Raw genomic sequence first — 24,734 nt, forward strand, 5'->3', positions numbered from 1 at the left:
GGGGATGGGATGCAGCCGCCGGTGTCCTCCCAGAGGAAGCCACAGCCGCTGTCCTCAGGAGGACACCGGACCCTGAAAGGTGGACAAAGCTCTTTGGGTCTGTCCCTCACTGGCCTCTCTTACATATTTATGTATACGGTGCTTCTCCTATCAGAAAGAACGAGTTCTCAACGTCTGTGCAACATGGACGGCACTGGAGGAGATAATGCTAAGTGAAATAAGTCAAGCAGAGAAAGACAATTATCATAGGATTTCTCTCATCTATGGAACATAAGAACTAGGATGATCGGTAGGGGAAGAAAGGGATAAAGAAAGGGGGGGTAATCAGAAGGGGGAATGAAACATGAGAGACTATGGACTCTGAGAAACAAACTGAGGGCTTCAGAGGGGAGGGGGGTGGGGGAATGGGATAGACTGGTGATGGGTAGTAAGGAGGGCACGTATTGCATGGTGCACTGGGTGTTATACACAACTAATGAATCATCGAGCTTTACATAAAAAACCAGGGATGTACTGTATGGTGACTAACATAATATAATAAAAAATCATTATTAAAAAAAAAATAAAATAAAATAAAATAAAAAATAAAAAAATAAAAAATATTATTATAAAAAATCTTTAAAAAGTAAACAAATAAAATAAAATAAAATAAATAACAAACAGCACATATTTTGTAGTTATATGTATTATGTACTGTATTCTTAGAATAAAGTAAGCTAGGGAAAAATGTTATTTAAAAATCATAAGGAAAATATATTTACAGTACTGTACTGTACTTATAAAAAAAAATCCATGTATTAAGTGGACCTGCACTCTTCAAACCTGTGTTGTTCAAGGATCAAATGTAATTCTGTTGTGGTCAGAGTCCAAAAAAAAAAAAAAAAGAAAAGGATGCTTCTCCCAAACCTGCATTCTCCCCCCACATCTCACTGAGCAGGACGCTGGGTCCTGAGGGATTTGGAGAAGAAGACTGTGTCTGTACATTCGCAGAGCTTTCTTCCCCACAGCCCACCTGGGCCCTGCTCACTGCTTTTCCCACTCTGGGCCCGTCCCCGACTCCTGACTTCTCGTCCCTCTCTCTTCCTCCACCTTCACTTCATTTCCAGTGAATGATCTTCCAACTGCTTTTCTCTGTAATGCCTTTAAGATGTTGTATTGAAGGGGGGGGTGCCTGGATGGCTCAGTTGGTTAAGCGTGTGACTTTTGGATTCGACTCAGGTCATAGTCTCATGGCTTGTGGGATTGAGCCCTGAGTCTCCACACTCCGTGGGAATCTGCTTGGGTATTCTGCCCCCCCCATGTAAATAAATAAAAAAATAAAATGCTTAAAAAAGAAAAGATACTGTATTGAAGAGCAAAAGTCAGGGCTTTTCTCCAGAAACAAGAATGGATTTCCCATTCTTCCAGTCTCCTGCTTTGAGCTACCCTCACAGTCTTTTTTGTGTGGTATTGGGAATTATGGGTTTCCATGAGCAGAGACAGCTCACCCAGATCAAGAGGGTTCAGAAGGTAGGGGCGCCTGGGTAGTGCAGTCGTTAAAGCGTCTGCCTTCGGCTCAGGGCGTGATCCTGGCGATCCGGGATCGAGTCCCACATCAGGCTCTTCCGCTATGAGCCTGCTTCTTCCTCTCCCACTCCCCCTGCTGTGTTCCCTCTCTCGCTGGCTGTCTCTCTGTCACATAAATAAATAAAATCTTTACAAAAAAAAAAAAAAAAAAAGAGGGTTCAGAAGGTAAATCTTCTTGGGAGGTGCTTCCCAAGGCCCAGTCTGACTCCTGTCTGAGTCCATGGTTTATTCTGGAAGGTTCCTCACACAACCCAGCCATTAGAAGACGGCATGCTGTTTTGTCTGGAATTCACCCCCAGTGTCAAAGTGAAATAGCAGTGACGCGGCAGTGGCAACCGAGGGATGTGGGTGATCCCAAGGGCCCGTCGCTTGTCTTTGTGCAGTCAGGCTCGCAGGTAAAACTGCTTTCGGTTAGAAACACAGGCCTCCCACCCTGACAATGGAAAGGTGACACACAATACCTCCTCCTTCAAAGCAGTGCATTGATTTAGGAACTGGAGAAAGCACCTGAATGCCTGGGCCATAGCCTCCCTCTGTCCATTAAGTGGTTGTGTGGCCCTGGACAAGTCACTACACCCTCTGGGCTTCAGTTGTCTTGGCTATAAAATGAAGTGGTTGGACTCATGCACTCCCTTAACCACTTTGACCACAGCCTGTTCTCAACAGGGAGAGGAAGAACCTAACAGTGGGGCTGGGAGGGCGGGCATGGGGTGGGGAGGGCCTGGGCCAGGCTCTGAGTCCTGGCACTACCTCCAGGGATGCCCGGGAGCCAGAGGATTGGGCCCCGCCTGGAGCTCCCCTTTACACTGTGTAAAGCTAGGCTTCTTCAGACGCTGTGGGGGGGTGAACATTTGGTCACTGCCCTGTGTTCCACAGTAGGCCCCCCACGCACTCTGGTGCTTTCTCCCTGGGGTGGGTGTGACACTGGCAGGGCTGTGGACAGAGTCAGCCCAAGGGGCCAAGGCCTCAGCTTAAAATCCACCTTTGCTTCCTTCCCCACTTTTGGGGAAGCCCCTCACCCCCGGTGGGACATGGTGGAGGCTGCCGGACTGAGGGTGGAGGCTGGGCCGTGGCCGGTCCATCCTAGAGCAGCTCAGGCCGTGCCGGTGCCAAGGTGCTATGAAGTGTGTCTTTCAGGCAAAGCAGCGGGAGCAGATGGCCCACACGGGAGACTGCAAGTGGATGCCCTGGCTCCCCGTGCTGGTGGTAAGTGCCCCTGACCCTGTGAGCACCTACAGTGGCCCCGGAGGGGGTGCCCATGGGAGCTCCTCTACCTTGCATGCTACCGGAGGCCGGTTCCGTGGCCTCTTCCGCGTCAGTCTGTGCAGCTGTACAGTGGGATTGATGCTGCTGGCAGCCCCTTCAACTGGGCTCTTCTGAGGGTGCAGAGCACTGAGCGGCACCCAGTTCAAATTAGACTTCTTGGTGGCTCCCTTTCTGGGGTTCCATGGATGGAAAGGTCCTTAAATGTTTCTTTGTGTTGCAATATACAAAACCCAGCGCCTGTTGGCGAGCACCGTGCCTGTGGGTCCCACCGCTGAGAAAGACCCAGGCTTCTTGCAGAGCAGAGCCTGCATGTGACAGAAACCCACTGTTCTAGACCCTCCGGGAAGAGGGCCGCCTCCTCTGGGGAGGGTGGGAGCAAGATTTCCTGGGTGAAGGGAGTTTGGAACAGGCCTCAAAGATGGGATGGAGTTTTGATGGAGGGGTGAGGGGACCAGCAGTGAGGCCAGTGGCAGGGAGCGGGATGGCCTGCCCGGCTTATTAGCTGCAGTTACTGGGACCCGGCGCCATGTGAGCGCCAAGTGACTAGCAGGTCCCCCACCCAGGCTCCTTCCCCTGCAGCGCCTGCCCAGGGTGCTCACCCAAGTAAGCGTGCGTGTCTCCACGGAGCACGGAGGCCAAAAGGACGCCCTTTCTTGTGGCAGGTGTCGCTGCTGTGCTCGGCCAGAGCAGAGTACTCCAACTGCGGTGAGAATGAGTACTATAACCAGACCACGGGGCTGTGCCATGAGTGTCCACAGTGTGGCCCGGGGGAGGAGCCCTACCTGGTAAGTCCCCTGCCAGCCACCCCTGGACCCAGGGAGCTCTCCTCCGCCACATGGGTGGTGTCACCGCCACGTGTGTGTGGCTCTATGCGTGGCCCCCAAGGTAAATCAGGCTGGTCGCCTGTGGGCCTCAGGCACTGTGATTAAAGGGTCTAAGCAGCGGTGAGCGCAGGAACAGTGCTTCCCTGGCGAGGGACACGGCTGCGCATTTGTAACAGATTTCTCGGGAGCTGTTTCCATTTTTTTTAGAGGACAACCATTTTCCTCCTCTACCTCGATCTGATAGGTTTCAGGACATCCGAGTCGGAGGCATGACTGATGTCCTGCAGGAACGGCAGGCTGACTCCTGAGTGCCGCGCTCCCTCTCCTGCGGGAAAGGCTCAGCATGTTGTCAAGGGCTAAGAGAAACGCCCCCAGCGTCAGCATTCAGGGTTCTTTCAGAGAGCCGAGAACGCCACAGCCACGGGCTGTGTCACTGGCAGATCGTCCCTTTAGCTGGCTGAATGTATTCAGGGACCCTGGGGAGAGGGGCAGCGTCCAAAGCCCAGGAGCACTGGGGAAAGGAGCAGAGTTGGAGGCAGAGGGGGTTTGCAGTTAGGACAGGTCAGGAAGCCAATGCCCAACAAGAGAAGCTTCTGGAAACAGCCAGTGTGCCCAGTGTGTACGATGCACCCAGCGTGCCTGGTATGCCTGTGCCCCCAAGGACAGCAGGTACGGCAGGTACAGCTGGCGTGCTCACCTGTGCTCCTCTGTCCTGTTCCTCGGCCAGTCCTGTGGCTATGGCACCAAAGATGGGGACTATGGCTGTGTCCCCTGCCCAGCGGAGAAGTTTTCCAAAGGAGGCTACCAGATATGCAGGCGCCATAAGGACTGCGAGGGCTTCTTCCGGGCCACCGTGCTGACGCCGGGGGACATGGAGAATGATGCTGAGTGTGGACCGTGTCTCCCTGGGTAAGCATGGCTGCTACCAGGCCTCACCCCAGGATGCTTTCTGCAGAAAGCCCTGAATGTTGCATTGGCGGGGCCCCAGGCAACGTGAGCACCTCAGGCTACAATGTAGCGTCACTCCTGCTGGTTCTAGAGGCAGCTCCGTGTGGGGCGGGGGGTGGGGAGGGAGGGCACCCGTCTGGAGTCAGGAAGCATGGGGTCTAGGATGGCCAGTCCTGCCACCTGGAGGAGGGGCAGCCCACCCGGGCTCAGCTTCCATGTCTCTTCAGCGGATGTTAGTCATAATCATAATAGTATCTTCTGACAACCCAAATCAAACAAAATTGTTGAATACTTTAAGATAACACATGTGGAATGCTTTGAAGAAGAGAAAACTAATACACTGTATAATACACTGTATAAATCTAGTGTTTTTGGTATTCTGGAAAAATCTGAGAGTAAAAGCTATTAATAGGAATATGTGAATCATGTGGTACCTATAATTCCACCACAATTCTGTTATGTATCAAAAGTTTTCCCAAAAAAAGCAAAGTGAAAATGTAGTTAGTCTGAAAGACAGAAAGATAAAATCTTCCTTCTGACAGGCAGGACACATTAGCAAGTTCTGCCTGGGAGAGGAAGCGCAGCCTGGACACCCAGGATCTACCAAGCCATGGCTCTTGCTGCTGCCTCCCTCTAGTGGCCACACAGCACAGTACTTGCAAGGGCTACAGATAAAAACAAAGCAGTGACAAAGGCCACTTGGTGGTAGAGGTGATATAGGTGGTAGAGGTGGTGGTGGTAGTAGTGGTGATGGAGGTGGTGATGGTGGTGATGGAGACAGTGGTGATGATGGTGATGATGGAGGTGATGATGATGGAGGCAGTGGTGGTGATGATGGAGGCGGTGGTGATGATGATGGTGATTGAGATAGTGTTATGATGAAGGCAGTGGTGGTGATGACAATGGTGATGGTGATGATGGAGGTGCTGATGATGGAGGCAGCGGTGGTGATGATGGAGACAGTGGTGATGGTGGAGGCGGTGATGTTGATGGCGAAGGTGGTGATGGTGATTATGGAGGTGGTGATGATGGAGGAGGTGGTAGTGATGATGGAGGTGGTGATGGAGGTGGTGGTGATAGTGGTAGAGACAGTGGTGATGATGGAAGCAGCGGTGGTGATGATGGAGGTGATGGTGGTGATGATGGAGGCAGGTGGTGTTAATGATGATGGTGGTGACGATGGAGACAGTGGTGATGGTGGAGGCACTGGTGCTGATGATGGTGATGGTGATGATGGAGGTGCTGATGATGGAAGCAGTGGTGGTGATGATGGAGGTGCTGGTGGTGATGATGGAGGCAGTGGTGATGGTGGAGGCACTGGTGGTGATGATGGTGATGGTGATGATGGAGGTGCTGATGATGGAGGCAGTGGTGGTGATGATGGAAGTGGTGATGGTGATGATAGAGGTGCTGATGATGGAGGCAATGCTGGTGATGATGGCAGTGGTGATAATAGAAGTGGTGGTGGTCGTGGTAGTAGTGGTATTTTGAATAACACACTATACTTTGCAACCCATTTGTGCACATTATCTTTCTGGATCACTATACTGAATTAAGAGAAGGAAGAAAGTAAGAAGGCTATATTTAAATAAGAACATGAGGCATTAGTCTATAAGAAGAAGGAAATACAAAGAAGGCAGATAGACCCGCCAACCTCAGAATAGATTGGAAGTGAATAATTCTTTAAAATGAGGAGATCTTACAAACTTGCAGAAATTAACCTTAGTTCAAATTTGCTACAGAGAAGCATTGATTCCCATGGCTTCCACCACCATCTTTCTGCCGGTGACCGTCCCCCACCCCTGTTCTCTCCAGTTTTCTGTCTTCAGTTCAGACCTACCTCCAGAGCTACAGACCTGCTTTTCCAAATATCTGCTTGACAACCCCACGTCAGTGTCCCTGACACAGCATGTGATTCAAACACATTGGTCAAATGAATAAAGAAAGCAAGGGAACCTTATTGCAGAGCTTTATTTTTCAATATGCAAAAAAGCAGGTAGCTATACCTAAGGAAGACGTTAGACTGTTCTCTTAAAGAATACGATAAAGACAAAGTTCTGTAGCCGACAGTCTCTAATCTAGTTGTCGAGGTTATTGTGTTGTAGGGGCTCCACCAGAAGGAACATGTTAGAAGAAGCAGAATCGAGGCATTCCCACCCAGTGAATGGTACAAGCGTCCATTGAGAGACTTCTCTGCACAGCTGCTGTGCTTGAATGAGAGAAATTCAGTATGATCTTCCCATTAGGCGGGTAGAATTAGGCTCTGAGAATGTGTATGCTTCCTGGAACCTCACCTTCACCAGTTTTTATTGGTGCAGATACATAATTCATGAAAGAAAGGCAGAGTTCCACGGACTGACTATAGGTGTGCCGAGGAAAAGCATACACCCCTTGCCGTGTTCACCTTGGAAAGCAAATAATCCTCTTTTCAAAATCTCAACTTCCTCTGAGAGCCTCTCAGTGTGGGAAGCTGACCTGACATTCGCAGCCTAGCATAAATTAAGAGCCTACCGGGTAGGCGCTAGTGAGGCAAAGAGGAAAGACACGGTTCCTCTTTGACATGAGGGAGTGAGACAAGAAAATCAGTAATCACAGCATAGTGTGGTAGGCGCACACGGTGTTCTAGTCCAGGAAGGACCCCTCCCTTCGGGGTTAGGGAGGTGGGTCAGGAGGGGTCTCAGAAGACTTCTCAGGGTGACGTTGGAATGGTGGGAGTTAGTCAGGCTAAGAATTAGGACAGAGCTCTCTAAGATGTTCGGGGCAAAGCTCAAAGGGGCAAGCAACCTGATGGGATGTGGAGCTGCGGGTCCCCGTGGTAGCACAGCACATGCACCCGTGGGGGTGTGGAGAAACCAGCGAGGCGGGCGGGGGCCAGAGAGAAAATGGCTCTGGAAAATGGTGCTGAAGACACTGGTCTGTAGCTCGATGCTGAAGCAGGCCACTAGGCAGAGTTTAAGCTTGTACAGGACACAGCTGGGCAGCACCTTGGAATAATCCTCTCGGCAGCAGTGAGGAAAATGTGCTGCGTAGGGAAGACATGGGAGCCCAGGGGCATCGTGAGAACGGGGGCAAGATGGGAGCCTTGGAAGTTGGAGAGAGAGGAAAAATTTGAGAGTTCATTGGAAGATAGATAGAGCTGATTGGAGTGGGCATGTGGGGTGTGGGGAAGGAGATCTTGAAGAGGAAGCTCAGATGTCGGCCTTGGCCAGCTGTGTGGACAGTGATGCCATTTGCTAAGAGGTGGGATACAGGAGGATTAGGATTATTGGAGGGAGGGTGGAGGGAAGATGGAGGATGTATGTATGCATTTGAGGTGGTTGTAACATCCAGACCAATGTATCTGACACTTAGATGGATAAACGGGTATGAATCTCAGGTTGGATCTGGAGGTCATCTCTGCATGAATGGTGTGGGAGCCGCTGGTGCAGACAGGCTCCTCCAGTGAGGCAGCTTCACAGAGGGGGAGCAAGGGTAGGTGCAGAACGGAGCCTTGCCCACAGCATTGCTCTGACCCAGCCCTGCAGCCGTGGCCCAGACCATGCGTGCATCCCACAGTGGTCTGGGAGATTCAGCCATTGTATTATTCCCGATGATCTAAAAGGGGCAGTGATTATGAACTTCGAGCAGCCTGTTTTGTTCTTACCTAGATCCACAGAGACTTTCTAGCCAGAAAGCACAGCCCCGGGACCAACGCAGTACATGACCTTGTCCGGTAGGCAGGTGCCAGCTTGGTCACCAGAAAGGCTGTTCTGTGGCAGTGAAGGCAATTTCCTTGGCCCTCACACACTTCCCAGAAGGAGGATTCCCAGTGGAATGGTTGTGAGCACGCTGCCTCTAGAAGGCTTCAAAAGATAAGGATAACCATCTGTAGAATTAGTGGGGAGGCTGACATCTATACTCTTAAAAGGGTCTTCCCAGCTCTAAAGTCTTGAGTAACTCCCTCCCTGCTCCATGAAAATAGTGACCCGCTTCTTTCATACCTTGTCTGCGGCCCCCAGGACACTGGCTGAGTGGGCGAAGGCCGCTGTGCAGGAGACACATTCAACTTGCATCTCAGTGTGTCCTCACATTGCTCCGCGGATGCGAAGATGTAGTTTGTTTCCAGTTTGGCCCTGTCACTCCCAACCCCCAAGGCCACTGCCACAAAAGGCCCCTACTTTATCTCCGGTCCCCCAGCCTCCTCCTACGGGCTCTGTGGAGCTTGGTGCTTGTCAGGGGAGGACCCCAGGGCCTCCCACCTCCTGTTACACACCCTAGGTCTAGGGAACAAATAAAGCTCTCATGCTGTGTCACAGGGAGGATTACAAGGAGTTTCGGTAAGCTGGCACTGTTTGCTCAGTAAAAGGCTGTTTTCATTCCTGAGTTCGTGTGGCTGCCAGGCCGCAATGCAGGCCGCCTCAGAGTTGTCTTCCTAACGCCACAGGTTGCCTTGGCCCCGGCCCCCTTGTGGTTTGGCAGGCACGCTCTCCTTCTTCTTTGCCCTCTCTGCTGTGCATCAGTATGTGGCCGAGAGGCTGGCAGAACAGTGAGCACACACGGCTTTCCTGTTGAGAAAGGCTGTGTGGGAGGACCAGGAACCAAAACAGGAGAAGAGGAAGACAGCTAAGGCTGCATTGCATAGCCTGCCTCCGCCCCTGCCAGGGCATCATCTTACCCACAGCTGGCTGTGGCCCTCTCACCTTCTGCTGGCTGGCTTCCACTTGGCATCTACTCCCTTCAAATAAGGCATTCTGGGGCGGTTGGAGGACCAGGTGAAGAACACGGTTCTACATGCCACATTGTGTGGGAAGACGGAGCATCCAATGGCTCGGTGGTATCCATTATGAGCTTAGGAAAGGAAATCTTTGGGGGAAATCTATCATCTATTGACATGGAGGAAGTCGGTCACTTCATAGATGATTCTAGAGGCCCATTTTTTTTTTTAGATTTTATTTATTTATTTATTTATTTATTTATTTGAGAGAGAGAGAGAGCATGAGCAGGGGAGGGGCAGAGGGAGAGGACAAAGCAGGCTGTCTGCTGAGCAGAGAGCCCAACTCAGGGCTCCATCCCAGGAGCCAAAGGGGACTGCTTCACTGACTGAGCCACCCAGGAACCTCTAGAGGCCCCATTTAAACTCACTTTTATTTTGGTCTACTTACCTTAATCAACCTTTGAGGAAAAAACCAAAAAAGAACTAAGAAAAGTGTAAACATGGATGGAAGTGTAGGAAATTAGGCCTGTACGGAAAGACAGAGGGACCAGTAGTCTCTTGCAGGGCCACGGAGCCCTGCGTGAACACCCAGCTTCAAGCTGCGGGGACCCCGTCGGAGAGAGGCGCCCAGACAGTTGTTCTGGGCTCCTGCGTAGCCAGGATGGGAGTTGTGGATGCGAGCTCCAGCAGGAGCTGCTGACGTTGGCCCTGAAGAGGACACTCTCACACTTGAGAATGTCCTGCCGGGACATGTGTGAGGGAGTTGACACACCAACTCAGGCGGTGCCATCCCACAGCGGCCGCCCGGGGCCAGCTTATTTTTTAGATGTATAGCCTTTCAATATTTTGTTTCTTGGCTAAGTTATTTAATACGTCACACCGCTTGGTCCAGATGCATGGTGAGGACAGGAGGCCGAGCTGCGGCTGTGGAGAGCCCCCGAGGGAGGCAGACAGAACCGCTCGAGGTGAGAGCGAGAGGGAGCCATGTGCGGAGGAGGGGCAACAGACTGGCCCCCAGGCGTGGAGAAGAACTTTGTCTCATTATTTATGTTTCCAACCAACGTTGGCCTAAAACTGTCCTTCCTCAGTACCCAGCACAAGTACCAGGAATACAGACACGAACGAGGCTGGCCCTGAGGGGCTCCCAGGCCAGATGCAGAGACAGTCCCGACCTGGCAGAAGACTGCTGGCGGTGGAGGTGAGGGGTAACTCAGAGGCCCAAGTGCCAGCGCTGGGTCTGGGTGCGAGAATCTGGGGGCTGGCCTGGAGCCGGTCACCCTCGTGAGGCCACACACAGACACGCGCCACGTCCTAGGAGCAGATGCACCGTCGGCCCCACTGTCACTTCCTGCGTCCCAGGCACAGATAGCTTCTGGAGGGTGGCAGAGTGTGTGTTTGAGAGAGGCTTTTTCCAGAAGACTTAACTGGAAAACTGGCTGTTGTGGCTTCTCTGAGGGGTGTTTTGAGATTGGTTAATTAATGTTTATGAGATACACAGGGATCTGAGGATAAAAGGCCCTGAGGAAGGGCAGGCAATTATGATCATAATGTTATTGATAATCGTCCAGGTTATGGCAGCTGGAGTCCAAAGACATCCCCCCCCCCCCAGCACTCCTGCCACACTGCCACCTACCCTACCATCAGTAGGGGCCTGCGTGTGCACAGCTAATAAAAAAAGAGATTAAAACTAACCATGGAAAAGTCCAATAGTGGAGAGGGATTTTTCATCTCTTGAATTATAATGAGGGAAAACTTTGGCACCAGCTCATGTTACTTAATCGACCTCTCATGATGTGATAAATGGCTCCATGATCACCGCCGAACGTGTGTTTATGGAAAGCAGGCACACGCCAAGAGAAGTGCCAAAGTCTGCAGGTGGAAAGGAGCCGGAGCTGTGAGCACCGGAAGCGAGGACTGCTGGGTCGACGGGGTGGCAGGTTTTGCAGAGAGCTCTGACCCAGGGTGCAGAGCTCTGCAGGGAGGGCGTTCTAAGAGCTGGCATGGTCACCGAGGCTGGCACACTGACACTGGGAAGCTCGACAGACATGGCATCTACGGGGGGAAAGGACTTCACGTCTTACTGTGAATGATTTGTCCTTTTCCTTCTATATGTGCAGCCCCAGAGTAAGCCTTTGCCCTTGGGCAGTGTCTGGGTCAGGTGCTTATGAGGGGGAAGCAGAGGAATCTCAGTTAAGACCTGGTTGTATGTCAGGCCACACCGAAGGCCTTCTGCACTGACCTCTCTAGATACTGCTGCTGTCTTTCTGTCCGCTGCGGCCAGCTCTGTCCAATCTCAGCAGGTGTGCGGGAGGTCGGGGAGGTGCCAGCGTCCTAGGGGCTCATAGACGCATTTGCCAGTAATTCCACCAGGCTAGAGGCTCTGAGACAGCCGCTCGCTGGGTCAGGGGGTGCTCCTCCTCCAGGGGATTCTGGCTCACTGGCTGGGACACCCAGAGAGTGAATCAGTTCTCCTGGCAGGTACTCAAGGGACTGATGTGGGTGAAGATGATGATCGCTCACACACACTGAGCAAATCCATCAGTGAAAAGGACCAAACAGGAGAAGAGATTAAAAGGCCCAAAGTGGCCCAAAATATTGGAAAAAGAATGTTCCATTTCAAGTTATGCTGAAAACTCCCAAGGAAACTCAGTGGTCAAAATGGGCTGCTGTCTCTGAGAGCTCCTGACTCCCACGGCATATGTCTTGCTCCTGACTTTGGTGATGCTTGGAGCATGCCTAAATCATGGGCATGCCAAGTGGTCAGTCTTTGCTTGTGGTGACGCCCGGCTCACCCGTCTGCTCTGTCTTGTCTCTCCCTCCCTGCAGCTACTACATGTTGGAAAACAGACCCAGGAACATCTACGGCATGGTCTGCTACTCCTGCCTCCTGGCACCCCCCAACACCAAGGAATGTGAGTGCTCTTGTCCTTCCATCAGAACGGTACTGCTCACACACTGTATGTTTCATTACCTGGGGTTGGAGAAGGAAGCCCGTCCCAGTACCTGGACAGATGAAGTACAGCAAAGGCAAAACGAAAAATGCCCCTGTGGGCTGGCCAGCCAGGTGCAGGTCCCTGCAGGGAGGTTTGCTATAGCTGAGCTTAGGAAATGACTTAGGTCAGTCACCTGCCACCTGGTGCGAGTTTTCTCATCTGTGATACGGGTGCCAAAACCTGAACCCCCCCCCCCATGCAATTATTGGAAAAACCAATGAGATCACAGTTGCCAAGGTGTTTTGCAAAGTCCTGCAAAGCGCTAGATGATTGTAAGTGTAAGTGTATATGTGTTTTCAAACCAGATAAGGCCAAGGGAAAGGTGAGGAGTGGTCACAGTGAATGAACTGGATTCCACGAAGCCCACGTGAGCAGTGAGGCTCACGAGTTCAGAGTCCTGCCGTAGGCTCTTTCTTTCCCATTTTCATTCTGGTTGATTCTCACTGCATGTATCTGTAAGGAAGGGAACTCTGCTGTAGAGAGTGTAGTGTGTGGCCGCTTGGAGCTGTGGTCTGGAGAGACACCATGGAGGTGGGTGGGCGGACAGCTGGTCCCTGGGCTGCAGGGGTCCTTCCTTGCTCTCCCCCAACCCCACTCCCACTGCAGGGCAGAAGAGGGGCTGTGCGGGGACCCTGCCTCTCCCAGCTCTCCGTAAGGCCCCCACCCCATGTGCTCACGATAATCCTGCCCTGGAGAACAGAACAAGGCCTGCCCCTTAGGAATGGTGGGAAGTGGGGAAGGAGAGCAAAAAGAGAGGGGAACCACCTCTCCCTCTCCTTCACCTTTGGGTTCGGGGGGAGGAGGTAGCCAGGTGAGCATGTGGCAGGGCTGGTGGGGGGCGTCGCCCCCTCTTGCTGGATTGCTTCAGTAGAGCACCGGCAGTATGGATTTGCGTGTCTTTAAAGAGGAGCTTTGTACCAGCCGCATGCTCATTAATTCACAAATTAGAGGAGGCCCACGGGCTCCAGGCTGCCAGCAGGTCCTGTGGTGAATCAGCTGCTGTGCCACTGTCTCCTGCTGGGGAATCCCAGCCAATTCAGTACCGGATAGTTCTGGATGGAGTCCTCACTGAGAAGATGTCAGGCACTCCCCACCCGGGTTGAAAAGGCTCTTTGCCTGTGGAACCTGAAAAAGAGCTCCCACGCAAGATCTGTCCCTGTGTGGGACTTCCATAACCACCTGGCCGGCTGGAGGGGCACCTCCCTCCTCTTGCCATCCGACAGTGGGCGCCATTACACGGGGAGAGAAAGCAAAGCCCCTGAGCCCCAGACACTTCGAGAAGGAGTGCATCCCCGCCCTAACCCCTAGCCCTGAATTGCTTAACTGAAAACCCGCTCCGGGTAAGACCTCATAGCAAATGCATGGCATTCCTAGAAAAAGCCAGCAAAACCACCGAAACCTAGAGTCAGGGTGCAAGCCACCAGACCTCTGTGTGTCTGTGCGGTATATGGGGAGAGGCGACCAGCTGGGCCTTGTCGGGTGATATGGTGCACGGAGCCCTGCCTGGGTCAGGGCCTCGAGTGTCATAGCGAGGAAGAGATGGTGTGGCTTCAGATTTGGGCTTCATTATGAGTGTCCCCTCTTGGGAAAGTTACTTAACTTTGTGCCTCAGTTTCCCCACCCTTAAAATGTGGATCTCTCTCTCAGGAGATGTAGTGGGGTTGGGATGGCATGTCAGCGTATGAAGTGTCTGCTGTAGTGTCACACACAGCACTCAGGAAGCAGGTGGCAACTTCACAGCCCAGCGACTAAGCATGGCTCCACCCCAGGTCTCCTGGACCCATGCAGGCTGCACCTCCCATGCTGACCTCCTGTCCTCCCTCAGCTCCCCTGGGACCCAGCTGGCAGGAGCCCTCTCTCACAGAGCGTTGGAGGGAGCAGTGAGGAAGCTCTGGGCCTGTGGACTCACTTGTCCCATCGTCATTGCTTTTATTTTCACTCCTCTTCATTTTTATTATGACACCAAGCCCTGTGTCAGGCCCAGGATGGACTCACCTTTTGGAAAAGTCTGCTCAGGAAAGCTGTGGCAAGTTTCATTCAGATGCCATCGTGCGATGCCCAACAGTGATTCAAATGTGAAGCTTTGGCGTCCCCAAATGCCAGCAGCCAGCTGTTTCTAACACAGGGTTTCTCAAACTTGAATGCATACACCTGTCACCAAGCCTGTTAAGAAAGATCCTGGTGCAGCAGGTCTGGGGTGGATTCCCAGACTGCATTTCCAGCAAGTTCCCCAGGGACCTCACTTTGAGCAGCCAGGTTGGAATGGCTCTGCCCGTTGTTCCAGGATCCGCCACTGGGGGGCGCTGGGCCAACGCAGCCGCCTGGGAGCACACTCCTCAACTACCCTAAGAACCAATAAACAAATCACTCCTGAAAATCCAACCTGCTTGCCCCGTGCAGAGAATCCCAGCAGTCTTTAATACATATGGCATATTTATAAATTGTGTGGATTAACAAACCTCAAAGGCCCCGTAAATCCTGTCGTCGCACTGAATAGAAGTATTCCTGCATTAAGCCCCACACTTCAGAGTCCTCAAATTCCTCTTGAGGAAGGTGGACGAACACAGTGCGGAGCCCTGCCCCTCCCGTACCTACTGTCCCAAGTCAGTGCTGCCGCGAACACACCCATGAGCGAGGCAGAGCCAAGCCCCACGTACTTTGGTTTTAATGTAGACTTTGTGTGGAAATTCACGTCAAGTTTCTAGGACGACAGTCTTCATCAGGCCTCCCTTACTCCTATCCTGCAGGACCGCCTCTCTGCTTAGAGCTAGGCTCCAGGGGGAGCTTACGCAGGGTAAGATGGATCAGTAGTCGACCACCCAACAGAAACAACAACTGAAGAACATTTTCATCCAATGATCCGTTCCAAGGAGTCCAAATGAACCCAAAACACAGGGCTCATGTTGGAGCGGAAGGAAACTGCCCAGACACCAAATACTCATTAGACCAGAGCGGAACCTGGAACAGGGAACTTGCCGAGCAGGGACCTGGTGGCCGTGGCATGCCGTGCTCAGGGCACCTGCCCACGGAGATAGACCTCTAATCATGCGGTCTTCCTGCTCACCCTCCCTCTCACCCTGGGATGTGCTCAGAACAGAACGTTCTCTCCGTTGGCTCAGGCATCACGGAACAACAGAGCACACCCCGCCCTGCACCTGCAGCCAGGGCTGTTAGTTGACACTGGCTGGAGCTCAGTTAGGGAAAATGTCTAGTGCACCAGGGTGGAGGCACGGCCCTGCTTTCCACCTGAGCGAGGACGGGAGCCACCCGTTGGGGGTGGGGAGGTGTGCATTAGTGACGCGTGCTGGCCTGCACGCAGTGTTTGCGGACGGCGCCGTGGGAGCAGCCCTGCCAGCCAGGCGCAAAGGCATCGCGCGAAGTCTATGTGCAGCCAGGCTGTTCTCATTGTTTTCCCTGGACCACAGGCCTGGGCACACGTGGGCCCCCAACCCCAGCCTCTGTCACCCAGCCTTGGCCGGCAAGCCCTGGCAGAAAGGGGCAAGAAGAGACAAAGATGACAAATCCACAAACAGAGCCCACGGGTATTTTTTTTCCCTGAGGGATAGCTTAAGCTCCCTTAAGTCCCTTACCAAACAGATAGATTAGCTTTGTTTTCAGTGTCGTGTTTGCTTTTAAAAAGGAAAGCAGGTTTTGCTTGAAGCTATGCCCCATGTCACTTTTCCCACTTGAGGGGATGCTGTTGAAGTCTCCCTTACCACAGTGGAGGGGAGCCGCGTGGCCTGTGAGGTGCACATGGCAGAGCCTCCAGCCCCAGGGCTGGCCACGTGCACACAGCCCTCACTGGGACGGTGGGCGGGGGGGAACCTTCCCACCAGCACCTCCCAAGAGCCCACTGGTTCTGAGGCCAGGGGAGAAGGCTAGAAGGCTAAATGGAAAAGCAGAGAGTTGTCATGAGTTTGGGGGTGAGGGGCATGAGAAAGCTTCTCTTTGTCCTCCAGAAAGGCAAAGAAACCTCTCTAAGCTCTGGACACCAGCAGGGCCACTCCCAGGGAAGCGCAGGCACAGGAAGGCCCCACAGAGGAAGCAGGAGACCTGCCCCTTCCAGCTGCCATCAACAGCGTTCCTGCTTCCAACTGCTCCGTCCATCTTGCGGTGCTGTGGGCCCATCAGTGTCCACATATGAGGCAGCCCCGCAGGGGACAGAGACCAGGTGAAGGGGCCAAGGCCAGGAGCTCCAGATAAGCTAGGTCCCTGGGCTCCAGAAGCAGCAGATCGCCAGAGAGGAGACGCCTCTGGTGCTGAGGGCTCTGACTTAGCAAGATTGCTCCAAGCGTGGGCTGGGAGGGTGGCAGGCTGGCACCAGCAGCTCCCATGCTGGCCTGGCCAACAAGCCTTCCTAGGCTCCCAGGCCAGCCCCGTCCTGGGGCTGATGAGGAGGGTGTGTGCCTCACACCCCTCAGTGCTTGCCTAGGTAGGTGTGTGGTTTAAAGAGCCTGCAGATGACATTTCTCAGCCAGCAGCCAACAGTTAAATTCCTGGCCAACCCAAGTGACAGACAGGCCAGCTTTGAGACCTACGACACCTCACAGAAGTGCAGTTACCCTGGGAGCCAGTCCTCAGCCTGTCCCTGTACCCTCCCAAGCCTCCCTCTATTTTATTTGCAGAGATTTCTGTTTGTTAAAGGGTGTAAGGAGCAGATGTTTCTAGCCCTGCTCTCCCGCGACCTTGTCTACTTACTGGACACAGGTGTGTGGCTTATTCAGCAGGACTTTCCTCACCAGATTGGCTGTGGTCCCATCTCCTGAGTTGCCCCATGCTGTGTGCACAGGTGGCTTTACAGATACCAGTCACAGAGTGTGGCTTTTCCCGAGAAGCTTCGCTTAAAGAAAATGTCCCTGGGGGCACCTGGGTGGCTCAGTCGGTTAAGCAGCTGCCTTCGGCTCAGGTCATGATCCCAGGGTCCTGGGATCGAGTCCCACACTGGGCTCCTTGCTCAGCAGGGAACCTGCTTCCCCCTCTGCCTGCCGCTCCCCCTGCTTGTGCACATGCTCACTCTGTCTCTCTCTCTCTCTCTCTGACAAATAAATAAAACCTAAAAAGAAAAAAACAAGAAAACCTCCCTGTTACAGACAGTTCTCACGGATGCTAGAGGCCGGCTGACCAAGGTCCCCGAGTCAGCGCCACTCCTCCTTGCTGGGCTGGCTGCAGGGACCACGTGTGTGGCTTTGGGGAGGCCAGCTCACCTGCCCTTACTTGGAAGTGTGCAAGCCCACTTTCACGAATTACTCCAGCACAGGACAGACAAAAGTGAGACAGAAGGAAGCATATCTGAAATAGGATTTATCAACAGCAAAACTCAAGTCCCGCCTAAAGGAAGGTTGACCCTCAGAACATTGTGTTTTCTGTGGCAGAACAAACAATTTCTTAGGGACTTGATTGGTTACAAAACCAGCTTCCATTTCAACTCTGTTAAGTGATACTTTTTAAATAGAGAAGGGAAGTTTTATGAGTCACAATTTTGAGGGAAGGCAGAGTTCTTCTCTGCTCTTAGACTGTTTGGTCACAAGTATTTAAAAAAGTGAATCACAGGAAAATCCTAAAGGAAAACACACCAGATTGTCAACCTCAGGGAGCGAGGCTGTCAGTGATTCTTCTATTTTTTCTTGTGTTCCCATTTTCTCCCGATTTTTAAAAATGGCACATATTACTTTTATAACTAGAAAAAGTATTAAAAATGCATTCCTGTTTTATGTAATTGAAGAAATTTCTCAAGCTTTATTTTCCCCCAATACTTTTGCATATATACGAATTTTTCTCATCTCTGTAGATGGCATATATTTTACCTCTGTTCATAGAAAAATTGAGCTGGTGAGGCACCCCTGTTTAGTCTTAGCAGATTTACCTATGTGTCTTCTTCCTGAAGAAAAGCGTTTGGGAGGTCAGAGTGCTCTTTAGGGATTATGAAACATGCTAAGAAATGAAAATGTCCCCCTGTCCCGCTGCCCCCGCTGCAGTGCCCGTGTAATCTAGAATTCTAGATGCCTGGCTCTGCGGCTGCACCTTGCTTTCCGTCCTGGAAGGTGGGGCTTGTCCAGGTCATCCCGGGGCACACACGGTGACTGGGTTCCCCTCGCAGGTGCAGGAGCCAGCTCCGGAGTCTCTGCCAACTTCCCCAGCACCTCTGGCAGCAGCACCCTCTCTCCCTTCCAGCACGCCCACAAAGGTAAGGACTGTGCTTCTGCAGCTGGCCAGCTGCAAATAAGGGGCCTGAATGAAAGCGAAGAGGGAGGCTGGAAGCAGCTATGAGGAATGGCAGTGGGACTCTTCGGTGCCCCCAGTAGCAGGAAGCTGGTCGTGAGCTCCGCGAGGAGTGGCAGCGACCTCTGCCTGGGCGCCCTGGCGAGAAAGGCACCTTCCTGGTGCGGCAGGGTGGTGCTCAGGGTGCAGGCGGCTGGGCGGTGGAGAAGAAGCTTCCTGGCCATGGCTGGGCCTGATGGCAGCAGCCATTCTGTTGCTGGCTTTCAGATCAGCTTTAGTATTCATTTTCAAGAACTACATTTTGCTCCCTAATCCCTTAGAGATGGAAAGGCTTTGAGGAGGGTGGAGGCCCCTGTCTTTCTCAGATGGAGGCCTCACACTGGTCCCTCCTGCCATCTGGCAGTTTCAGTGCCACCCATTATTTAAGCATATTTAAGGCCCAGGTCTCAGAGAGGTTCAAGGGCCCTTCAGAGTCCCACAGTGCACTCAGCACGCTAGCCTTGGCATCGCCCCCCAAACCCGACCCTCCTGCACATTCACAGAGCATCAAAGCAAGAAGACTTTGCTAGGATAGACCAGTCTCATTTCCACCAGGCCCTGCGTGGGGGCCGGGAATAGCACACAACACAGCGAATATGAAAGCCTTTCTATCAGCCATACCTGGCATCCGAATGATGATTTCTTGCAGACACATCCCAGCCAGGAGGACAGGCGTGGAAACCGGCAGCGCTGGGGCTACGAGCTCTGGTGCCTCTTTCCAAAACGGCTGCTGCCTCCTTCAGTGGGTCCCCAGTGCTTTAGATCTTGTCCCTTTCCCGTGGGAATGGTGGATCACCGGGATCCTGCCTCACGAGGACCAGAATCCTGTTTGTTATTTCAGAGAATGAGAATAAGCATCAGGGCATTGTACGTGTCAAGGGCAGGCATTACTGAGGAAGCCAGCGAGAGCCCCCTGGGGAAGGGAACCCCGTGGTGGGGGTGACAGAACAGAGGAACAGAGGAAGAGGTGCGCGGCAGCCCCTGCACCACCTTTGCCCTGCGAGTCTGATTACGACGCTTAGTCTGAAATTGCATGAGACACAGGATAGCGCCAAACCAAAAACAGAATCTCTGGCCCTCAGAGGTGACTTCTGCTTGGATGGAACTGTCTTCAGGACACTTGCTCGTGGGCTTCTTCCTCTCTGCACCCCAACTCGCCCAGGGTTCCCCAAGTAGTAGCACCAAAAGCAAGCACCTTAGGAACAACTGAGCAAGCCTAAGCCTTGGTGTTCCAGATGAGTCTGGATCAGCCTCCATTAAGACCAGCCAGGGGAGCTCCCAGGCAGTCCTGACATGATGGCCAAGGCGAACCTGTAAGGTTTAGCTCTGAGGCTAAGCAAGGGTGTGGGATTCTGAGGGTCCCCTGGAAGCGTCTCCTGCCACAGGCACCATGGTCTTCTTGGAGGGCGGCCTCTGCAGGCCTCAGGGGTACCTGTAGGAGTCCTGAGCCCTGTGTTGCCCTCTCTCCCCGCCTCCAGCAGAGCTCTCAGGCCAAGGGCACCTGGCCACGGCCCTGATCATTGCCATGTCCACTATCTTCATCATGGCCATAGCCATTGTCCTCATCATCATGTTCTACGTCATGAAGACGAAGCCTTCTGCTCCAGGTGACTGCTCCTCAATGCCCCCACTCCCTCCCCACAAACACTTGCTCTCCGACCGTTCTGTCAGCTTCCTAGTCCAAGAGCCTGGCTCCTCACACCCTTCCCTTTCTCCAACCAGCCTGCTGTACCAGCCACCCAGTGAAGAGCATGGAAGCCCAAGTGAGCAAGGAGGAGGAGAAGAAAGAGGCCCAAGGTCTGCAAACCCAGCCCCCACACACGGGTGTCCATCCCAGGGTGGAGGTTGTCTGCCCTGCTCGCCACCACCTGGGCAGCCTGGCCTCCCACCTGTGGTGCCCTCATGCCACCTAGAACAGGGCTGCAGAAAGAGGTGTCAGGGCCCCCACATGGCGCTTGGCCCTGAGGTGGTGTGGCTTAGTCACCGGGCAGGCCTGCTAAAGAGGAAGTGAAGGGGAGCAGGGAAGGATGAGCTCAGAGCCAGGGGCTGACTCCAGCTCCCTTCCCCTCATCCCCAATCTTCCCATTTACCTGCAGACAGTGTGGTGATTTTCTCCGAGAAGGATGAATTCGAGAAGCTGACCACAGCTCCAGCCAAGACTGCCAAGAGGTAAGTCAAGCCAAAGCAGCCACTCATCAGGGGGTAGAACAGCCCCCAACCCCAGGTGAGGTCAGGGGTCCTCTTGGGGCTCTGAGCAGAAAGGGGAGTAGGCATGCCAGATGGGGAGCATCCCCAGAAGCCTGGCCACTGGCCCGGAGGCAGGGCCCAGGACCAGCAAGGCAGAAGAGTACCAGGCCTCAGCCTCCGCCTCATCACGGACCTGCAGCAGGGGCCAGGCAGCATGAGGGGCAGGTGGTTAACACCTTGCTCCAGCACCAGCTGCCCCCCCGCCGCCTTCCTCTTCGACATCCACCCTCTGTTTTGTGAGTGTTTGTGAGTGCCCCCTTTTTCTCCAGCAGCCCACCGCGGCCAACAGCGACACTGGCGTCACTAGTGCTAAAGCCAGAACTGGTATCCCTAAACCCTGGACAGCGCTGGTGAGGATGACGGCTCACGAGCACTCGGTACTTATTGCCCACCAGGCGCCGGGCTAAGTCTGAGTGCCCCACGCGCAAGGTGCTAATATTGCCGCTGATTGTGGGAAGCCGAGGCTTGGAAGCTGTCACGCGCCTGAGGTCACACACAGGAGTAGCAGGGCCGGGGGACCAGTCCAGGCCATCTGGCCCCACAGCACATTTTGTGCAGGCTCCAGACCAACCACCAACTCTTGTGAAGAAGGCCTCTTAAGGCAGAATTTTGACATACGAGATTTTTACCATATTTATAGCACACATTAGGATGTAGAATCAGCCTGGTTTTAATATTTAGGGCAGAGGGAAGTAAACTTTTCCTTCGCCACCTTAGATGGTCATTTGGACTCGGTCCTGGTTAAGCTCCACAAACCCACCCCACGGTGTCGGTCCCCTGTCTGGCCTCTACCCCTTTGGCCATTCCAGGACCCCATTGTGCCCACGTTGTAGGTGGGGCACAGAGGCCATGGGTGGGGGGCCCAAACTAATCACAGGAAGAGCAAAGGGGCACTATCTCCTGGCCTGGCCACTGGCCTGCAACCTTCCCAGGGTGGGTGAACTCTTGCAAAGCCTTTCGTTTGTAGGAATGATCGTGAACCTAGTCAATCATGTAGAGCTCTGGCATTAATCAAGCACTTCCAGAGGTGTTACCTCATTTGGAAAACTCCAGCATCTCTCAAGACCCTTGACACAAGGGCAGGAAGCAGACTTAAATCATGAAATCTCTGCATGCTGGGAAAGAAAAGAGTGTGGGTCCCCCTGGGCGGTCCCTTAGATGGGGGTCATTTCCTGTGAGTGCCTCTGTTCCCGCTGACCCCGTTTCAGAGCCCCGGGCTGGCCAGCCAGGCTGCAGGGGCTGGCTCAGCAGTGTGCCTCCCTGGGGACGAGCTTCTCCTACCCCCTCCGGTCTGTCCAGCCCTGTGTCTCGGCAACCTCTCCCCTTCTGTTCCTCCAGCCTTAGCTCATTCTCAAAAGTAAGGAGAAGAGTACTCAAACGGCAAGGATTGTCCTGTGACTTAAGTTTCATCTAAAGACTGAGGAAAATGGGGGATTTGAAGGAATATTTAGAAAAATAATACTTGTTTCCTATGCAAATGTCGAATAAAAATGACAACCCTCTGTCTGCTCTCAGGTCTTTCTTAGGGAAAGAACCTGGGGCCCTCAGTGGTCTCTGGGGACAACCGTGCTTTTGTTCCTAGACTGCTCTCAGGTGGACACAGCGGTAGGCCAGCCAACTCCGAGTGAGGCCCTGAACTACTGGGCCTCACCTTCATCCGGCCTCTAGCGTTGTGTTTGAGTGTGGGCTTCATTACTATAACCCAGTGGCTAGGAAAGAATAATTCTTTCTAAGTCGTCAGCCAGACCACAGGAAGTGAACAGGATGCCTTAAAAAAAAAAGAATATTGTTTTTCAGATATTTGGAATGATTTTGAGAGTTTAAGCTCCAACCCATATGTGCCCAGGGCGGTGAGCCGTGTTGGAACGTGGGCCCACCAGGCCTCCTGGGGGAGCTCCCAAGGCCCCCCTCGCAGCTTGCTGTGACCTCACCCACAATGCACACATTTCAGCCAGGTCACCCCCCAGTCAGGAGGGGAGCCCCCCCCCCAGGGAGGCTTATTCAGCCTTGTTTTAGGCTGTTCTGGAGAACTTGCACAGACTCAGCTCCAGCCACACAAACCTGTTTGCATTTAGACGCAAGGCTGCACTTGGAGCTGGCAGCATTAAAAATAGGGGGCTGGGACATGTTCAAGAAGTCTTAACTGAGCCGGGCCGGGGGACAGATGAGCAGACGCTGTCCCCCTCCCTGATGAACCCCAGCCCTGCAGGGCTCGACAGACGCCCTGTGAGTCCTCTCCCAGGACACCTTGCAGGCTGCCCTGCATCTGGATCCCTAGGGGAGAGGAGAGCAGAGAACGAGGAGTCGTGAGTGCGGCACGTCACTCTCACCTCGTGCCCAGGAGCTGCGCAGTGAAAGCTTGGGGAACAAGCCCCTGCATCCTAATCGATCTCCCAATCGTCTCCCCGCCGGAAGAATGTGTCAGGGCCCTGCTAACAAACACCCTCCTACTCCCGCAGCGAGAATGACGCGTCGTCGGAGAACGAGCAGCTGCTGAGCCGGAGCATGGACAGCGACGAGGAGCCCGCCACCGACAAGCAGGGCTCCCCAGAGCTGTGCCTCTTGTCGCTGGTTCACCTGGCCCGGGAGAAGTCAGCGACCACCAAGTCGGCCGGGGTGAGGCCCTGGTGCTGCTCCTTGCTCGCTCCTTGTTGCCCAGGGAGGGGGAGGCGAGAGGGGAGCCCGCCACAGGAGCCTAGATAGAGTGGCAGGCTTAAAGCAAGACAGTAAAAAAATAGGAAGCATATCTCTGTATTATCTAGCTTATAGAAGAAAATGAAAGAGAGTAAGCAAAGAGAAAAGTTAAAATTGCTTGGAATACCATAGGACAGAAAAAACCTTTGTAAACATACTGGCTTGTGTCCAAGCAGACAAAATATATATGTGTGTATATACACACACACGCATACACACACAGTGTACACACTTACACATACGCACACCCACCATGTACACACACATACACACCCATAGCGCACACACATACACACACACATACACACTATGCATTCTGCATGTAAAATTGTCCAAAGGGCTTGTCACCCAAAGCAGGCCACCTCGGAAAGCGCCGTGGCAAGGGGCAAAGAAGCACAGTGCGACCCAGGCTGCCTGAGCGTGTAGCCCGTGGTTCGCTGGCAGCCTGATGCAAGCATAGCACAGTGGGTTGCTAGGTAGCAGTGCTAATGTCCCCGCTTGGGAAGCTGGATCTGGCTTAGGTCTGGCCAGGGAGGCCACGCTCTGGGCTGCCCTGAGTTCAGGGACAGCTGTGATGGCACCCATCCCTTGCAGGGACCCTGGAGGCCTCTGGAGTTGTTCTGAGAGGTATTGGCTCCCTTGGGGGCGTGGGACCTTTCAGCCAGGACCCCTTCTGCACCAATGCAGCACAGGCCTCATGTCCTAACCTGGAGCTGTGCGCTCTGGGAGAAGAGTCTGGGGATTGCCGCAGACACAGCCAAGGCTTCTCAGGCCCCTAGTGGCCAGCTGGGGTCCCCACCACTCACCCCGCACACAGACTGATGCCAGGTGTCTTGTGAGCCTGAATGTCCAGTGGAGAATAAACAGCAGCCCCCACCTCTGTGAACAGGGAAGGGGCTTGAGTTGGAGACCCAAAGAAAAGGCTTTCTCCCTGTGACTTCCTGATGAGATGGTCACGTGAGGGCGCCATTCAGTATTTCTGACTCTAAGTCAGGGGACAGCAGCTGCCAACACTGGGATGGAGAATTTGCATTTTTGTGGGCTACCACTTTCTCTTGTTCGGAAAATTAACATTCTCTTAATGTTTCCTGTAGATTCAAAGTCGGAGGAAAAAGATACTGGATGTGTATGCCAATGTGTGTGGAGTCGTTGAAGGTAAGCATGGACACGCTGGAGACACGCACCCCAGAGTTCCCCAAGGATCTTGCCCCCACCGTCAACATGGAGGAGGTGCCTCTGGCAAGA

General features: G+C 53.3%; 1 protein-coding gene across 2 annotated transcripts in view; it reads left to right on the forward strand.

The window, feature by feature from the left end:
* The first annotated feature begins 2,643 nt into the window (after positions 1–2,643).
* The window catches only part of EDAR (ectodysplasin A receptor), a 33,315-nt gene continuing 11,224 nt past the window's right edge, over positions 2,644–24,734 (forward strand). The window contains exons 1-10 of one of the 2 annotated variants that reach the window (XM_087863223.1): positions 2,644–2,772; positions 3,495–3,617; positions 4,384–4,565; positions 12,124–12,209; positions 18,388–18,474; positions 20,027–20,155; positions 20,271–20,345; positions 20,645–20,717; positions 23,255–23,411; positions 24,584–24,644. In XM_087863223.1, coding sequence (XP_087719349.1) covers positions 2,686–2,772; positions 3,495–3,617; positions 4,384–4,565; positions 12,124–12,209; positions 18,388–18,474; positions 20,027–20,155; positions 20,271–20,345; positions 20,645–20,717; positions 23,255–23,411; positions 24,584–24,644 — 1,060 coding nt within the window. In that variant the 5' untranslated portion in view covers positions 2,644–2,685. The remainder of the gene's footprint in view (positions 2,773–3,494; positions 3,618–4,383; positions 4,566–12,123; positions 12,210–18,387; positions 18,475–20,026; positions 20,156–20,270; positions 20,346–20,644; positions 20,718–23,254; positions 23,412–24,583; positions 24,645–24,734) is intronic. The other variant, XM_045771822.2, reaches the window with a different exon arrangement.

Source organism: Ursus americanus, chromosome 7 (genome assembly GCF_024610735.1).
Source record: "Ursus americanus isolate L20-20 chromosome 7, mUrsAme1.1.p, whole genome shotgun sequence".
Lineage (NCBI taxonomy): Eukaryota > Metazoa > Chordata > Mammalia > Carnivora > Ursidae > Ursus > Ursus americanus.